A 19250-nucleotide genomic window follows, 5' to 3' on the forward strand; every position below is an offset into this window, starting at 1 on the left:
ACAAAAACGAGAGCAGAATGCTGTCACAGTGTCACTTCACGTGTTCCACTCTTCTCACGCCACGGGCGGATCATGGCGGGCCATTTGAACTTATTTACACGTGTCTGCCGTCCGCAAGCCGCTCTCCCTCGACTTGCGAACATGGTTGACTTTTGACGATTTCATTCCCGAAAGTCACCTCTACCCTTCTGTTTGCGTTCGGTCTCCTCTACTCCCACTTTTCTGCTTGTTTTCTTGCCATTCTCGAAGGCGAATGATTTGAGAACAATCTATCACTACTGGCCTCTTTAATTCGACGACGGAAGGCTGATGAAGAAGATGGTCGTCAAAGTACGTCTCTTTCACATTTACATGAATGGTCGATTCCTGATCCTCATCAAAACGAAGGTTCCTGTATGCCTCCAGCTTGCCGTGGCTCAGAGACGGATATATCCTCCTGCTGAGTTATAGACAATGCCAGGGTCTGTGCCTGACTTAATTCCCTCAACTCGAAGAAAAATCCCGATGTACGCAAATACCCGTCTGGGATGGTCACTAGGCACTAAACGATGGTGTTTGTGCTCCGTGCGGCGTGAACATTTACCTACTCTGGGAAGAGGCACGATCTTGAACGATACGGTCAATGGTAAGTATGTTGCTTTTTCTACTATTTTGCGTCGACTCTTGTAGGCTTTCTCCCCTATCCACTTCCGCACCTTTCCCATCCGTTTCGCACTTTTCACCTTTCCTCGTGTTCACCAGCTAACATTGAATCAATCTCGGCTTATCATGCTTGTAGTTGAACCATCTCAGAAACAACCAACAACACCAGCTTGCCCTGTGTATTTTTTTCAAGTCCGAATCATTCACTCGACCTCGCCTGGTGAGCCGCGTACGGGCAGAGACGGAAACGCGGGAGTTTCCTTACTCGTACACCTCGTCTTTCTACCAATAACCTTCCTCTAAACCTCACGCAGAAACCGGGATGTGAGGGGTATACAGAGGAAGTGATGGGCTAATGAAGGAAGGGGATATACCAGAGGCTGGTTTCCTCGCCGGATGAAGAGTTTCCGAGCCTTCTACCTTCGCACATCCGTGTAAATGGTTGCGAACGAGATCGCGGTGAAGGAGCGAAAGGAAAAGAGCCGTCTTTCAATGTGGTCGTTCAGAATCCTGGTGCTTGTTGGTCGAACCTAGCAGCTGAAGCTGCAAGGTATGTTCCCTTTACTTTCGTTTGGCGCTCTTCAACCAATGATCAACTCGCTTTGCAACAGGTTGGTCACGTGGGAAAGGAATCTTGTGGGATCGAGAAGCCATGAGCACTACTGTTCTTCCGAAGACTTGTGCTCCGAAGAACTTCAAGAGTACAGTTTATCGCTTCACCACCTACAATGCCAGTGATCTTTGGTGCAGTTTCTACATTTGTCATCACCTCGAGCTCGACTTTGACTTACGTTTGTTCCCTCATAAATAACAAGAGAGGAATCCGAAGGTTGCTGTCTCAACGTGAATTACTGCTCCCCTCGTTTTATCACCACCTTCACTACCAATTTATCTACACCCAACCGACGCCCCCCACCTTCAGCTCACAACTGGCGTTGCCTACCGCACCTCATACTCTGACTTCTGCCGGGACTTAGACACGAGGTAGAAGATACGTCGCTCGGAAGGGGAGGTTCTACCTGCATATTATCATTCCCAGCTTTCCCGGAACGAAGGTTACTCCAATCGTCTGAACACCCTGGAAAAGACCAATCCTCGGGTGCAAATGTTTCGGACCGAGACCCCATATCTTTTTTCAACCTTCACAAGAATTCAAAAACGCTGATCAAATGGAAAGAGGGTGGGATCGAGCATGATGGAGGCGACGAGAAGGCCAAGGCAGTCCCTTCCGTAAAGTGTAATTCGATTTTACTCCCTCCTGCTATCTCTATGGCCATTCTCCTTCCTCCTCGGTTTCCCTCGCCAGAGCTGTAAACGATGTGGTTATGAAGAGAGTTGATACGCTAGCAGCATCCCTTGAAGTTCTCTTCACCCTCCACTGATTTCGCTCGCCTCTCGGGATAATCCCCTGTCATCGTTGGCGGTCGTTATCTTCATATGATCGGGAAAGGCTCTCAGCAGCAGGGATGGCACCGTTGACGGCCGTATCAGAAGCTCTTTACTCGAGGATTCTTGCCCCTTGGAGAAGTAACCTTAATTAGGTTAGGATTTTGATGGTAATAGAGCCATCGAGCGGGAACATCGAGAAGGAACCGGCTCGAAAGTCCGAAGGAGAGGGAGAGAGATGGCGGGAGTTACTGTCTGGATTCAGTTGACCCGGCAAAGCGAGCCATTTGGCAACCCTTACTCGGTAATACACTGCGATCCTTTCCATCCATTCGGCGCTACCGTTTAACATTCAAGTATTGACCTTGAATTACATACTCTTAGTATTCGTTGTGACCATGTGCCCTTACCGTCAATGAAAGATAACCACATATTACGGCGCATTCTCCAGGGATCGAGTTGAATTTTCAAATTGTATTTCCGACACAATCGCAACCCTGAAGGCCGAGCCGAACAATGAGGCGGCTTGCAATGCCGTGTTACCCAGACCCTTCCCTTTTCTTTTAACCATCACCTTGTATTCACTGGAAGATCCTTTTCTATCCCCAGAACCACCTTTGCTTTCATTCACAACATGTCCTGCCAACAAGGCGTATATCCAAATTGTACATTACCGCCTGAACTCCTCGACAACATCACCGAATATCTTGACTACGATAAAGACACACTCTTCTCTCTTGCCCTTGTGTCCAAATCGTGGTCACCGCTCGCTCAATCTCGTCTATTCGATCGAATACGTATCAGACCCTCGCTTCAGCACGAGATTTGTGGCAGGGTCCTCGCCTGCAACGCGACTGCGTGTCATATTCGACATGTCGCTTTCATTTTCACTGAAGATCTCAAAGGAGATGGTTTGGAAGAGGTGGTGGAGCGGATGAAGAACTCGAGTGTGTTAAAAAGTTTAACGATTAGCTTCTACCGCCCAAACTTTAACCCACACCGACGCTTTTTCGACTCTCTGTCGACGTCAGGATCTTTCTCTGGTATTGTTGAACTCCACGTAGCGTTTAAAGGGGACATTTTGCAAGATATGATCCGTTTCGTTTGTTCGTTCCCCCAGCTCAAAACTTTGGGCGGGAATTTTTGCCCAGCAACTCTCTCAAAAGACCCACAAACGGACTCGGGGAGTATCGTGGCCTGCGTTCTCCCAGTGTCCCTCGAAGCACTCCATTTGAACGCTCCCTACCAGTTGAAAGCGCTCGATTACCTCGAGAAATGGCTAGCGTTACATCATTCACGAGGAGTCTCCGAGTTCTCCGTTTACATGAACCGGATCAGAAAATTCCAACCTTACGCCACACCCTTTTGCTCAGGCAATTTCACCTGATACGTACTAGTGATGGTACGTGGAGCAACCGAACAGTACGTGATGTTCGGATTGTTGACAGGGCGTTTAGGCTCTTTTTGCATAGTTCTGTAAAGTTGTAGAAAGGCGGGGGACTTTATACTGGAACCTCTGAGGGGCGGAGTCGATAGCGTACGAACCTTATCTGGTAATCATATCTTGTTTTTCCCGCGATATGATATGTCCGCATCGGCCGATTGTCGTCATCGGTGCTGCCTCCCGTGAGACGCCCGCCCTGCGCTTCTTAGGCTCATACTATGTCTAATAACAATTCCGCTTCACTTGATGTCGTTCCTTATGGTTGGTTGACAGGTTCTCTATCGTTATATTCAATTCTCAATCATTCATAGAGGCTGAATGATACAACACAGCTGTGTATTAGATTGATTTTCAGGTTGTATTCCAGGTGTGCATGCCGAAATTTTCTCCTTGTTCTGCCTATTTACACTTTGTTTACACTTTCCAACAGCCTTTCTCATTTGCAACCCTGGCAAGTAGCTTCAAAAGACCGCTTCCACCACTCGTCATCAACAAGCGATGTTCGTAAGACATTTGAGGTTACCCTTGTGTGCCGTGGCTGCATTGATGGCGTACCGCATGTATACCCCCCTATCCGTATATTCTTCCCATTGCTAATTTCCATTTGCTGCGCTTTATTCAGAACTCCACCGAGATTTTCCCATTCTCGAGAGCCGTAGGAATGGTCTCCTGGTGACTGCAGACTGGACATTACTGTATCTGACAATGTTCATTTTGTTCTTCGGTATTATATCAGTATTCTAGTAAAAACTCCTCAATAGAATAAAATATTTGAAGCAACAACACGTAATTTAACGATCAAAAGCCTCCTAAACCGTATTGAAATCGGTGCAAGGTGTATCAGCCCGAAAATCTGTGAAAAACATAACATATATTATTTTCTTCACACATCATGGAGCTAGCTAACAGTGCTCTATCTGTTTGTTGGTAGAGTTTGTTACACATGCCTTGATTGCTTTGCCAATTCAGAGGATATTTGAAAGATGAAGTTTGGCCTGGTCGTGCCCCAACTTTCCACCCTCAAGTTTGCATCAATCAATATACGCGGTTGGCTACCATTGCCAGTCATCAGTATTAGCCCTTCAAAGTGAATCTATAGACCTCAATGAATGTCTTCAAATACCCAATCATAGCTTGTGGAAAACCAATGAGCATAACCATTGGGACAAACCTATCCGTGGTTTGCTATCTTACTTGGCAGCAAATACGGCTCAAACAGTGAACCCGGTTTTCTTACTTTTTCATTCACCATCTTGCGGTATCCGTTCATCCCCAAAATTTGATAGACTGGTCATAATATAAGTTTGAGGATTTCTACCATAGGACTAAGTGATTGCATGAGTAGTACTCTCACAGGAACTAAATTTATGTTTCGGCAATTGTCGGTTATTGAATAGCCGGTATACCCGGCCATGTTCGACAACCTCAAATTTGAAGTCCACGAACATTTTATATATAAATTCACCATTTGAGTCTAGATTACATTTAGAAGTAAAGACAGGAGTGATTGGGACAATCGAGATGACATACATGATCTATGGCAAACATGCCGTCTACAACAGGAGTAACGAACCATAACGAACCATAACCATTGCCCGCCCACAAGCCTAACCAAGCAGAACTATGCTGCTGATGGGAGGTAGCTTACCACTGGATCCTACATAGAGTCCTGTTCCCGTTACATCTTAACTGACCTGGTAGTCAGAATTTGTTTGTTTACAGTCCAAAATTGAAATTAAGAAGGCTAGAGGAAAGTGGAATCAGAGGGAATTCCACAAATTGTAGAAGATATATGATAGAACACCTATACCAATTTTTGAGCCTTACGAGTAACAGCTGCATGCTGCGGGCTGCGGCCAGATGTCAAGTGAGACGATGCAGGCGGCGGAAAGAAAGCATGTAGGGCCAGCTGACATGACCGGTATCCCCGAATTTCCTTGGCAAAACTCGGATAATGTCGGGATACCCTACTAAAATCTAGAACGGGGTCCTTTTTATTCGGCCGGAAGGGACAAATCATCACCATTTCTAAGCTGTGTCAATTAGAATTGCTCTATTGCAGTCTATTGCCATGTTTAACACTCAACTCAAATTTCTGAATATAGTATGAGCTGAAAAGGCCCAGGAGGCGGGAGGCGGGCATTTTTCGACAAACGGCGGGCAGCGCCGATGACGACAATCGGCCGATGCGGACATATCATATCGCGGGAAAAACAAGATATGATTAACCAGATAAGGTTCGTACGCTATCGACTCCGCCCCTCAGGGGTTCCAGTATAAAGTCCCCCGCCTTTCTACAACTTTACAGAACTATGCAAAAAGAGCCTAAACGCCCTGTCAACAATCCGAACATCACGTACTGTTTGGTTGCTCCACGTACCATCACTAGTACGTATCAGGTGGGCAATTTGAAAATTCTTACCCTTGGCCTCCGCTTTGGATATAGTCAAGAGCTTGAAACACGTGGTATGTCACCCTTTCTTCTTTTTGTTCCGTCGGTTTCGGATATAATCCCAAAATGATATCTGTGATAACAGACTTCGATTGTTCACCCTTTCAACAACTTGAATCTATAGAGGTGGACTGGTCCGTTATAGCTCTTCATTTTCATCTCATTCACAACATGCTCGGGACTATCTCCTCCTCTCGCTTCCAGAGGTTCAGAGTAATCGATACTCCGAGTCTCCCCCGACCATCTATCGGACTACAACAGGATTTCAAGGTGTTAGATGAGCTTTTCGCATCGGACAGGTTTATTGGCGTTGCTCTTGAATTCTACCTTGACAACGTGAAGCCTGGAACGCTTGTACGTCGCCAAGAGGAAGTCAGGCAATTATTTGGGAAGTGCATTATGCAGCGCCGTTTGAAGATAGCACCATCATGGGAGCGAAAGCCTGGGCATAGCGTCTGGAGCCGCTGGAACACGTTTGAACGAAACATCACGATTTCTAGTTTCGGATCCTCCTACTAGGTTACTGCAGGATCCAATTACGAACCTTTCATTTTAAAAATGCACCCGACCTTCCGTGCTTATCATTTATACTGTGGTCAATGTCACGTAACGGTAGATTTCGTGGCCCTTCACCTTAGTTTGTTCCCGACCACCATGACCACGATTGAAAGCCTGGCCTCCAGAAACTATTATTGAGATCCCAAAACTACCTCTCGTTTCGAGTTTGAACATGTTGGCGTTGGCTTTCACACCACTGTTCTCAGTCTCTTTGCCAAATCAAACGTCGTTCTGAAGCGTCTAGTCGCCAAAGCGGAACGCGATCTTTTTGAAAGTCCGGCCTTAGGATACGACTTCGACCTTTCGTGATCCGCTACACATACCAATAATACCTACTCGACATGCCACTTACTAACTTCTTCGATCCCCCCAGAAGAACCATACTGCTTGATGAATTGCATTGAACTGATAACACTCGGATGGCGACGTACAGCGTCCCACGCGCTATTATTGAATTAACATTCCAGTGCTCAGGCACTTTGCTCGGTCCTTATGGCCATACGACATGTGGATGATCAAATTCAATGACAAACCTGACCTACAGAAGCTAGTTTCCTTTCGGAAAACACGTGAACTCTTCGAGGCGTATATAAGGGAATGGCGTGGTTTTTTTACCTGAATTTTAAGTGCCATGGCAGCAACCACTCAACGGCGTCGAATATTTGTGTTTTCTCATCTTCGAACATCCTCCAACCTATTTATTCGTTTGCTGGAGAGCCATCCTGCCTTAGGATTCCAACCGGTAGGATGTTCCCCTGTCTTCATTCGGGAAGCACCATTGAGAACCATTACAGTACCCTTTCCTGGTAAACCTTGGCATTCGGACTTGACTATTTCATATCCTCTTACTCTCACATTACGATGCTGCAGTATGCTTTTCTTTTTGGTCCCGAAACTCCAAGTAAGAGAGCAGCAAGCATTAAATCTCCATTCATGGAAAAACTGATGGAGAAGTATTCAAGTACTACATCTTGTCACTGCCTCCCTACTTCTTAGGATCTCACATTTTTCTCCATCCAGACACCACATTCCAATCCCAGCTTGAAGCTATGGAACGTGCTATTAGAGAGACAGAAGCTCAGGTAAGACATCAAAATTGTGGCTCTTGGAGTTCTCAATGTTCCACTGTGCAACCCCAGGGAAAAATCCCCATCATCAAAGAACACTCGTATTGCATGATGTATTCAGACATGCTTCGAAATGAAGACAGATCAATTGCGCCAATTGTGGACAAACTTCTGGATCTTCCTGAGGCAGAGAAGGAGAATGGAACCACTGCAGCACCTAGTTTCCCTATTCCAAACCCTACCTTCCTTCCAGACCGCCTATTTGCCACATTCACACCCATTTTGAATATCCGCCACCCATGTCACATGATTTCCTCTCTCAGACGAGCTGCACAATCTACAGGAGCGGGTTTTCCTGACGAGGATACCCCTATTGACACCCAGTTTAAATGGCAACGAATGGTGTATGATTGCTACAAGGCCTGGCTCTCCACTCCAGAAGGTATCGAAGCAGTGGGAGGTGCCTCAATTGCAGAACATCTCCCCATCATTGTTGATGGTGATAAACTTGTTAATAACCCCCAAGGACAGATGGAGACTCTCTGTCGAATCCTAAATCTTGATCCGTCTGGGGTTCAGTATACATGGGAAGCTCGGGAACCTGATGCAGTCCTGACTGTATTTGTTGGGACACTCGGCAAGTCAACTGGGGTTATTAAGGGGAAGGTAAGTAGCCCAGTTCATTGTCTTACTGAGGGAAACTTACAGGATTCATAGGATGGGAGTGACAGAATTCCAGTGTTGGAAGAGAAGGTGAAGAAATGGACAGAGGAGTGGGACAAGAAGACGGCAGAGGACATGAGATTTTTGGTCGAGAAGACAATGGAAGACTATAACTATCTTCTGAAACATAGCATCTAAGGTGTATGTGTGTGTGATATTGTTCTGTCATTTCATGCGTTCTGTTCAAATGACAGAGGTTGTGCTGTTTGTCTCAAATTTAAAATTGAGTTTGATATCAATTTTATCTCAAATTTCAAAAAATTTCAATCAACACTTTCCAAACACTTGCTGTTCAGCTCAATCTCAGAGCCACAACTGAGGTGTGAGTGTAATGCAATCAAAATTGCTAACACCACCCTCCATTTTGGCCTATGACAAACAACAACAGTTCTACTAACACTTGCTATGGTACTTCAAAGTGTCAAAAAGATTTTTGCCCACCCAATCAGGAAGAGCAAGTAGACTCCAAAAATGGTGTACAATCATTGGACGAAGACTACTGTCTTACAGTATCTTGTCAAATGGCTCACTTATCCCTTATTGGAGTCAACACAGGAACGAATGCAAGAAATTGATTGGGAACTTCCATCACTCCAATCTGGGTGCTCCACGATGGATTAACGCAATCCTGTTGTTCCATCTATGAGAGAATTACATGGAAAGTACTCGAAAGAGCCAACCCTGGGTATATGGGATAACCACTAAGAATTACATGGAAAGTACTCGAAAGAGCCAACCCTGGGTATATGGGATAACCACTAAGCCTTTGAGAACAAAGGCCCTTAAGGGGTAATGTCACAAACTCGCCATACTCCGAGTACTGTTATGAACCGTTCACTTTTCTGGCCCGCTGAAACATACTAATCAATAGACAGTCCCCCTATAATTTTCTACCAGCAAAACCTACTCAATTCCACCATATGCACAGCCTGTACAGCCTTGCCGAGTACCCCGTGCTGAGTACCCCTCATTCCCCAAGGACTTCTTTACTAATTTTCCCGAGAAAACCCCTTTTCCGAGTGTACACCTCATCCCAGCAGCTTTTCATTACTAAATTCTCTCAAGTAATGCTTGTGCTGAGGGTACACCTCACCTTTATTTCTTTGTACCTATTTACATAACTGTAGAGTATAAAAGCCCTGAGGTTTCCTCTCAAAACCTCAGTCTAGATATTTTTGTACCCTTTCCCCCCCAGTTACCTACCTTCTGAACTCTTACCTTTTGTTTTTACTGCTGAATATACAATATTCACCCTATAAGCCCACTCACTGTGTGAACTACATCAATTACTACCTTGTAACATTGTTACAAGCTTCAAAGTCCTTCAAGCACACCATCCAAGCACCCTTTGCTTTGCAAAGACCACCATTAACATTCACCAAACCTACTGTACAAGTAGATACTCTAACTGTATACACTTTGCCTCTAATCCCCACTAGTCCTGATAGTCGTAGTGAGTCCATGAATGCGCACGACTCCCAACAAGTACTCCGCACGTAGTCATGACCCTTTCTGTCAATATACTTGATTGTCTCAATTCCCATGATCACCCCCTCATCAACTCCTTAAGCTCCTTACTGTAACATACTGTCCACTTTTGGGACCCCCATACATTTTTTCTTAGACAGCCTGGGCATCTTGGGCATCTTGGGCATGCTGCATGGGCATCCTGGGCATAATGGAGACCTTACTCCACAGATTCAGCCTCAAGGCCACTCATCTGACTAGGTTACTTACCCATTTAGAAGGCTCCTGTCAGGAGTCAATCCTTGGGTGAGGCGAGCTGACAATTGAAGGGGAAAAAAGGAATGCCTCCTAGGTAGGATTGACCAGACAAGAGTGAAGTTCTACTGTACACTTTGAGTACTTATATATTACACTTCTTAAGGAGTAAAGAAGTCGAGGGGGCAGAGGCCTTCCTATCTACAATGGTCTACAGCGATTGTGGGTCAGATAGGATGGTTGATGGTAAGTGTAATGTACCGGTCACTTAGTAGATAGAATCTACCAAGCCATGCCAGCAACAACGAGTGGGACTGCCACAGGAGAATGGTCTGGCAACACATATGCCTTCAAATTGTCTATGAGAATGAGCTGGAAAAATGTGAAGGACAACCCTATTCAGTGAATCTTCTGTGGAAAACAGAGATGATACGCACTTGCTAAGCTTGCGTTGCTGACTGCTCTTAGTTTGTCCTGCTTTCAACGCATCCATACGAATATTTTTGAAGGAGTCGTTGACAAAATTCCAAAATTGAGTGCTGCTATACCACTCCTTGACATTCCTTTCCTGCAGCTGCTGAGGGGCTGCTGGGATGGTGCCGGACTCACTGGGTGTGCTTGATGTTGCTGCAATGGAGAGAAACGAACTGTTCAACCTCAGAACCACTGCACCCAACTAGTGGGGTTTTAAGGCTTATGTGGCAAGCTAAACAATGTGAACAAACAACAAAGGGGGCCGCCAAGGCGACAAGATTTACTCGAAAGTAAATACTTACTGGGGGATACTGAGAGGATGCTTGGGAGTGCTACTGAGGGCACTGGAATGCTGGAAGGAGCACTTGAAAGAACACTTGGGAACACTGAACAGGAGATGGCTCAACTGGACAGAGAGAGGGAGAAAAGCAGAAAGCACAAGAGACAGAAACACAAACAGAAGGTTTAAAATTACAAGGCTGGGGAAAATAGCTAGATACATGGGGGGTTTATATACTACTGAGCTATCTACATGGGGATAAGACCTAGCCAATAGGAAATAACATGGAATAACCATGGAATGACTGCGGATGCCTATGAAAAGCTGTTAAATGACTGTGCAAAGCTGTGGAATGACTGTGCAAGGCTGTGCAAAATAGAAAAGTTGCTCCACTGGCAAGAATTCTAGAATGCCCTGGATGCCCAAGAATTAGATTCTGGGGGGGCATTCCTTGATGTTGAACATGCCCTGGAAAGTGAACGATTCATAACATGGAGCCCCCAGAGGAGCCAGAGGAGTCAGTGGTGGGTGGAGATTCTTCAAACTTCTGATATTCATGGACACAGTATCGCTGCAAGGTCAGTGAGTAAACATATAGTGAAATGTATAGATTCTCACCAAGTAGGCAGCTTGGTAATAACGCTTGGAACACCCTACTAATGGGACTGGAAAACACACCTTAAGCATGAAGTGCACAAACTAACCACACCAAAAGAGTGTTCTTAGAGTATGGGGTGGAGGTCGATATTCGAAGGCTTTAGTTTGCACTAAGAGGCACTAAGAAAGAGAGAATATAGGGATATTCAGTCTTTAAGGTTCAATCAAGGGTTTATTCCTTCTTATCAAATGACAAAACAAAACACTAGTTCAATATTTCAATAGTAAGGTTTCAACAAAGCTTTTCTCAAGACTTTGCAAAGTTCAAGTTCAAGTTCAAGTTCAAATTTCTGATCAAGTCCAAATGCAATTCCAATTCAATATAAGTCCAAAATTGACTTCAAAATCCAAGTTCAATTCCAATAACAATCCAATCAAATCCAAATTGCAATAAGTCCAAATCAATCCAATCCAAACACAGAACACCAAACTTTGACGAATTGAGGGGCAAAGGTAAAATCCTTGAGCTAGTCCTAGTAGGTGAACTGTGTCTCCGCTTGTAATTTCCTGGTACCCTCCCTCCTTATATATACATTTCGAAATAAAAATAATAAAAGTCCAAGATATGTAGTAAACTTGAGAATAATAATAAAATCCCTTTCAGTCGAACAGAAACTCGCCTAATCAGGTATAATGCCAGAGATTGTGCCAGAAACCATGAATAAAAATAATAAGCCAAGGGTCCCCTGTCTGTATCCATGTTACGCTGACAGAGCCTAGACTTCCCAAGGTCTCTGAGTTGCCCACATATCCTTGGAAACATGTCTCCTATCTCACCATTGTCTTGTTGTCCTCTAAATAAGGAAAAGAACCAGTCGCCATCCATGACATATCTCCTGTGTTCCTGTCTCCAGTAACAACTGTCATGTCAACCTTGCAAGGTCTGGGTTTCCTTTATTTCGGAATGTTGTAATCCTTTTCCTTTCCTGTGACTTCATGGAAGCCAGATATCTCTATCCTAAATCCGCATGTAGGTCCTTTGTCCAATATATCCTTCATTATTTCCTTTAAGTCTGAGTTGTCCAACAATACCTTGTGAAGTCAAAGTAAAGTGTTCAATAAATTCCCTATATTCACCCCAAGCATTCTGCAAGCAAGACGAGGCCTTCTATTCAAAATATGAAGGTTTTTAAGAGGCCGCTTCTTGAAGTTTCTACCGTTTTCGAAACCTTGCGAAGTCTCTCGTCTTTCCAATTCTGTACTTTTTGTACTGCTAAAGTCTCATGTAGAGGCTTGTGCTTTGACTAGTAGTTTGGGCTCACCCTAGTCCTACATTCCCTTATTTTATAACTCAAATGTTAATAAAATGATTAAAAATATGCATATTAAGGCTAAATCCGATTTTCAGCATGATATCTGGTCCAGTGAGCACCCTTTATTTCCATCCTGGGAATAGCCAAACAGCAGAGTGTCCGGATGGGCTGGGGCTTTGCCTGTACACCCTTACTCTTCTTTTCAAGAGAATGGTTGAGCTGCAGAGTTGTTCATTTATCAGTTTGAAGCTATGATAGATTGAACGACGTACCTTCGCCTTGATGGAACATCTTGCGCTGGCGAGTCCTTCAGTTACCAGCTTCTGCAGCTGGACGGCAAGTGTTTGATTGTCGAAGAAATTGTCTGGAACATTGAAGAGGTCGGGATTTTGCCGGATGAGGTTCTGACCACTTCGTCAGGAAGTTGGAGAGCATATGTCAATGTAAACTCACCATAATAACTTTGACCACTTCAGCAAGATATGCCGTGATGTCAGGAGACAATAGACACCCACAATCTTTGTTTGTAGGTGGGACTGTAAAGCAGGGATATGTTTTTTGAATCCTGGTGTGATGTGAACATACCTTAAAGCCAGTGTCCAGTAAAAGTGTGGCATGATGAGAGTCAGGCTCTTGAAACACCTGCATACCATCTTGAAGTAATTTCTCAATACTCTGCAGTTTAATGAAAAGGACTGTGTCGCATTGCTGTGTGTGCAGCTGAAAATGAATGCAGGAACATATATGAGAAGATGGAAAGATGCTTACCATTGAAAAATTGTTCAGCAGCCTTTGTATTCTCCTTGTCCAGACCCACTTTGTTGGAAGCTTCTTCGATACAAAGCCTCATGTGTTTGGTGGTCCGAGGTGTATCATCTCCAAGTTCAAAAATGGGCTCGCGAGTCCACTCCGTAAAAACCAATGGAAGTGAAGGGGGGGAGGGAGAGACTTCTCCAGATGTGGACATCCGGCAAAAGGCTCCATGGTGCTGGAGAGGGTGTCCTAGTGCTTGCATTGGAGTACCTCAACCAGGAGTTTGATAGAGAACGGGCACATGAAGACCTTCATCATTGTTTGTAGAAGGAGCCGGCTGTTGTCTGCACATCACTTGGTTCAGCAGGTGCTGGAGGCACAGCCATGAATTTGTCATAGAACCCCATAGTGTTGGGCTGTTGATTGAAGATGAAAAGAATGAGAGGTGAAAGAAGAGCACCCGCCGTGCCAACGGAAGATGGAGGATGGTTGATGGAGAGTCGAATGAGTAACTGACTGTGACACAATGTCACACCCTGTCATGACACACTTGACATTGTCACTTGCATGCCTGCCCTCAATCAACCTTTGAAAATTGTGAGTTTTCTGTTGAAGAGCTGGCAGTGAAAGATATTGTGCTCTCAAGGATGTTGCCACTAGGGAATACACCATTCACCTCCACAAATAGTATGGTTGGTCACTCAAGAAGAGATCTCCTTGGGCCGTAAAATCTGTTGTTCAGTTTGCTTGCCATTGGTACGTCAGATGTCAGAATTGACTCATGGTCTCAGGAATTCAGCTCTGTTCAGCATGGTTCATGAAGCTATCAAAACCTGGGCTGCATGCCATAACTGTGTATACAGTTTTGCTGGTTATACTGATATAGTATGTGCTTCTGGTGGATTGGCTTCGGATTGGATATGGATGTATCCTGTACAGTTATAGTCATATAATTTATGGATATTTGACACATACAACAGTTGCAAGATCATGTCATGGTCTGCCACCAACTTCCCATTGATTTACCAAAGCAGCCTCAAACAACTGTGAGACCAGTATGAGCCTCATCGAGATCCTTCTCAATCTCAGCATGTCAGCTGATGTTCCTGTTCCACATCAGTAAACAATCATTGCTGGCTTGTCTGGCTTTTTTTGGCTTTTTCCCCACCAAAAATATGAGAAAGCTGACAAGCGACAATCTATGTCCCTTTTGGGACAAGTCAGTGCTGAGTGCGGACGCGCAAATAGAATCAAATCGAATTACATAAAATTTGAAAAGAGTTAAATACCATAATGACAATGAATTTTGGGTACTATCCAGTTTAAGAATTGGCATTCTTAGAAGTTCATGGGGTTCCAGAAGAAAGTGAAAGATCTCCAAAGTGACTAAACCTATTTGGAATGATTCTTTAGATGCAGAAAGAATTTCTTTGACTCGTCCAATCTGAATCTGCACAAGAATTTCAATTTGAAAATATTTTCATTAAAGAATACATGTAGATAACCTACCTTTTTCTTATATTGAAATGCAGCAAATGTACTGTGCTGAACTTGATCTCCATTTTGAGCACTTACAGAGGCACCTAAGTGGAATAGTTGATAGTGATAAACATCCCAACTTTGGTCCTGACTGTTAAATGCCTTGGATGCCTCTGTCAATTGCCAAGTTAATTCATGTTTGCTTATATTTGATCCTTTGGTGGAAGGAAGCTTTATTACACCTGTAGAATGCTAGCTGAGTGTGGTGTTGGTTTTAAAATTATAAAAGCTCACAATGTTGAATGTCATTGTTTGACATGGTTGGTATTGCAAGAAGTCTACGACAGAGGGTGTTTTCTTGCATGTAAGAGAGTACAGCTCCACCAGCATGAACCCACTTCTGGGAAGCAGGATCACGTCAATATCCTCCAGTGACAATGTGTTTAGTGATGTCTTGAGCTGCAAAAGCAATACATGAATCACGACTTAGTGCTTGCCGATTGCTGTAAATGCATGAGAGTCAGAATACATAGTTGAATAATTCATAGCACTCAGTTGAGAATATGAGGCTGGTCCAAAGTGGCGAATATGTGCTGGAGAATGCACCAGAAAGTGGAATTTTGGCTTTGATATCAGAATGCTGGGAGCACATTCTGCAGTCACATTCAAAAATGCTTCAATAGTATGTGACAAGTTGCTCTAAATCTATTTGTTCAATTCTGTTGAGAACAAAGAAATGCAGTCAACACACCAAATATTGTTCCATATCATTGATTTGAGTATGCCATACTAGCGCTACCAGTTCTCCAATGATGGACCATGAGTACTTTTTAAGGAACAAGGTCATAGATCAGGAAAGGCATGAGCTGTGCCAAACTCTTGAAATGCTTTCCAATAAGACTCCCTTTGTAAGCGCAGATATACTCTGCAGAAATCTTTGGTATATTTAACCCTGAAGTGTCGAAAGATGCAAGTCACGTTTGGAAAAGTGAAAAGTCTTTGGTCTTCTCCAGTATATAAGTAGTTTGCCCCCAGAAATACTTCACAATACCCAATAATATGGTGTGTAATATTTCTGTGGGAGTATCTTGATGCATATTGACACTTGGCAATAGAATCAAAAGTAAGAAACAACAGTTGCACAAGTGAGTGTAAATATTGTACTCACCTGGCATGCCAATCAATGGATTAATACCATGTTCCTCTGTAACACACTTAACTTCCTGCTCTAGCTGGGCCTGAATATCTTCCTTGTTTTTTCCAACACTACTTGAATGTTTTCTGCTATACAAGGCTTTACCAAGATCAATAATTGCTCCAAGAGAGTTGGTGCAGATTGAATCATGGACTCCAGAGGCTGCTTTATGTTTCTTCAGCTTCTCAGTAGTACCTGATAATGTTGAAAGTTGCAGTTGTTCATGTATACTGGAAGCTGTAGCTTCTGGTGTATGAGGTTCACCAGTCTATAAGAAAAGGTCAATAATTATTACTATCAGAAAATTTCAAACAAACCTCAAATGGCTTCATAAATCCATCATCAGTCCATTTCACTTGTTGTATTCCTTCAACTTTACATTCCCAACAGAAAGAATTGCAGTGCAGCCCAGCATAACTACATTCGTCTGCCTGCATGGGATTATCACCAGCCCAAAAATGTGCATAGGGTACAAGGAGACACTCCTCCTCAAATTTACAGTCATATGTCTCAACTCCATGTTCAGCCACCCTCCTGTCAATTGATTCTTAGTTAACTGTCCAAAGATGACTTTTTAAAACTTACATGATACTTTCTTTTAGCGCTTTCACCAGCTCCATAGGTGTTGCATGTGGTGAAGAGGTCACAAACCTCATACAAATTTCCTTTTCTATCATCTGCCTTGGGAGCAAGCCATTGGACATGTAGACAGCATGGTGTTTATTCCTCCCACTAACATCATCAACATAAACAAGAAGTGGTACACCATATACCATGCGGCCTCTGGCATGTTTTTGTTTGGATGGGGCATTTGTTCTCCATATGATATTGAGCATTCTAAACAAACCATAAATTTTATTAAAAAATTCTTTGTTTACAGAAAAATGATCACACCTGCAAATCCACAAGATTTTCATATGTCCTTTGAAAAGTGTCTGTTGGTATGATAATTTTGTCAGGGGAGACAATGTAGGAATTTGTCAGATACATGAATTGAACATGTAAAATAAAGCTTACTCTTGTCCTCTGAACAGGATGTCCAATGGAACACAAATATTTTTTCTCCCCACCAGATGTACACCTTGTGAAAAAGCGATCGGGAATAAACAAACCACCCCCATGGTATTGCAATAGCTCACCCAAAAAATAAAGTCTCCCATTCACATGAGCAGTGATTGTCAGCATGTCGCGTGGAAGGTCAACAAGCCACTTGTATCCATGATACATTTCAGACATTGAGTCTCCACCATCTTCTGGATATTCAACCATTGCAAAATGTGTTATTGGATTTGAAAAGTCCTGAATAGAAAGTAAGTATAGTAACAGAAGTATATGCTGAAATATCATTACCTTGGCTATAACCTTTGCTATATCATTGATATAGAATACAGTACCTGAGAAAGAATCTACTTTCTCTGTTGGACTTCCCACTATATCATCGATTGATTTCTCAGCTTTCTTCAAGGTACTAAGTGATGGAACATTCTGTGCTCCAAGAGATTTTGCCCATGCAATCACTGCTGTCACATATTACACAAATATTGTCTCACACCATATTGTAGAGCTAGAGCCGATCTTGATGAGACATCATGATGGTAACATCACACTATGATCCAGCACTCATGTTCATTATATAGGCACACTCTGGCAGTGTAAACCCAGTCTCCAGCTTATGCCCATACCTCCATCTAAACCCTGTCTTTGATCCTGGCCATCACGTTCTAAGTAAAGAGTAAGTCAATGCGAGTTACCCAGCCTGAGTGGCATTGAAATGTACCTATGCATTTCCAACTGTCAGTATTTCTTGGTTTGCATATGTGAGTATAGTGGATGGGATCGAACATGTAGAGAAAGATAGACATACCTCAAATTCAGCCTTATTGTTTTTCTTGAACAATGCCCAATGCTCCGAGGATTACTCCTCAGACTTTTCCAATTCCAGGAAGTTTCTGCCAGTCAGCTGCATACAACCATCTGTGGAAGTTTCTAGATTTAGGTCACAAGTGTATAGCAACAACATACGAAGGCCTTACTTGGAACAGATAGGTAGGGCAGAATCTTGAATCCAGTCTTCTTCCCTGTAGCGACCGCCTTTTTAGCTTTCGTTTCATGCAGTAACTGTTGGGTGTAAAGAGATGTTAGAACTTGAAAATTCACTCAGAAATGTGGTAGTAAGTACATACCAATTCACTATTGATCTCTCCTTAAGATATTACCCAGATTTGAATTGATATCAGTGTCTTGTAAGTTGTGGGAGGGAGACTAGCTTAGATGAGGGTAAATGACTGCAGTATGAACAAGGGAGATGATACTGGTGGTAGGAGGAAGGTAGGGAGTGCAGAAGGGAGATGGTGGCAGTAGGAGGAAGAAGTCACATTGTGTTGTTCAGGGCATAGGGTTCAAGGATTTGAAGTTCCCGTGCACAGACTATACACTGAGTTGAATAGATGAGGCAAGAAAACTGTTCAAAAAACTTAAACACAGAACTTTTTGTTACTACTTGCTGAGTTAAACAGATGTGATGTTACAGTGACCCAAAACACCATCTAATTTGGTACATAGTCTGATAGAATTCTCAAATAACTCCATGGGAAATCAATATTACATAATACCCTAAGTGTATAAAATATAGCCCTACATCCATGCTTAACAATATACTTTGTTTTGGAAAAAGATATTGAGATTTAATGAAGTTATCATTAAAATATGAAAAACATCCAACTGGATGGTTTTTTTGCTAGACTATTTTACATCTGTCATTATGATATATTGCTATGTTATCATGTTATATATCATTAAATTTTGAATGACATCATTAGTAGACTCTTAAATGACATCATATGCTCCACTTTAGAATATAAAAATGTGATATTCCCTTCACAAAATCATCAACACCATGCCTCACCTTTCTCAATCTCAGAATAAACAAATTCTTCACCTCTCCACCACTACTGACCTCAGTACTGGTAGCATTGCCTAGGAAGTGGACTGTAGCAAGGCTACAGTGACCACCCTTGTCTTCAAGAAGTTATCTGACAAGGAGAACTCCATTGAGGGCAGGCCAAAAGTGCTCACACCTGCTGATGAACAGTATATTTTTATACAAATGTGCTCAGGGCATATTGAGAATGCTACTGAGCTCACTCAAAACCTTAATATGTCCCC

The 19250-nt window shown here is 43.2% G+C and overlaps 4 protein-coding genes across 4 annotated transcripts; 2 read left to right on the forward strand and 2 right to left on the reverse strand.

Moving 5' to 3' along the window:
• Nucleotides 1-2662: 2662 nt before the first annotated feature.
• E1B28_013023 (uncharacterized protein) lies at nt 2663-3415 on the forward strand (the record flags this gene model as incomplete). The annotated part of the gene is made up of 1 exon (XM_043158172.1): nt 2663-3415. The coding sequence occupies one exon, from the start codon at nt 2663-2665 to the stop codon at nt 3413-3415; it is 753 nt and encodes a 250-aa protein (XP_043003515.1).
• A 3928-nt stretch (nt 3416-7343) lies between these two features.
• On the forward strand, nt 7344-8410 carry E1B28_013024 (uncharacterized protein; the record flags this gene model as incomplete). The annotated part of the gene is made up of 4 exons (XM_043158173.1): nt 7344-7443; nt 7503-7564; nt 7622-8215; nt 8267-8410. 4 exons carry the CDS (start codon nt 7344-7346, stop codon nt 8408-8410), a joined length of 900 nt encoding a protein of 299 aa, XP_043003516.1.
• Nucleotides 8411-12736: 4326 nt separating this feature from the next.
• On the reverse strand, nt 12737-13673 carry E1B28_013025 (uncharacterized protein; the record flags this gene model as incomplete). The annotated part of the gene is made up of 5 exons (XM_043158174.1): nt 12737-12877; nt 12931-13069; nt 13112-13194; nt 13244-13353; nt 13427-13673. 5 exons carry the CDS (start codon nt 13671-13673, stop codon nt 12737-12739), a joined length of 720 nt encoding a protein of 239 aa, XP_043003517.1.
• A 2259-nt stretch (nt 13674-15932) lies between these two features.
• On the reverse strand, nt 15933-16921 carry E1B28_013026 (uncharacterized protein; the record flags this gene model as incomplete). The annotated part of the gene is made up of 4 exons (XM_043158175.1): nt 15933-15994; nt 16059-16353; nt 16403-16619; nt 16671-16921. 4 exons carry the CDS (start codon nt 16919-16921, stop codon nt 15933-15935), a joined length of 825 nt encoding a protein of 274 aa, XP_043003518.1.
• Nucleotides 16922-19250: the final 2329 nt, after the last annotated feature.

The sequence above is a fragment of the Marasmius oreades genome, chromosome 9, assembly GCF_018924745.1.
Source record: "Marasmius oreades isolate 03SP1 chromosome 9, whole genome shotgun sequence".
NCBI classification, from domain to species: Eukaryota; Fungi; Basidiomycota; class Agaricomycetes; order Agaricales; family Marasmiaceae; genus Marasmius; species Marasmius oreades.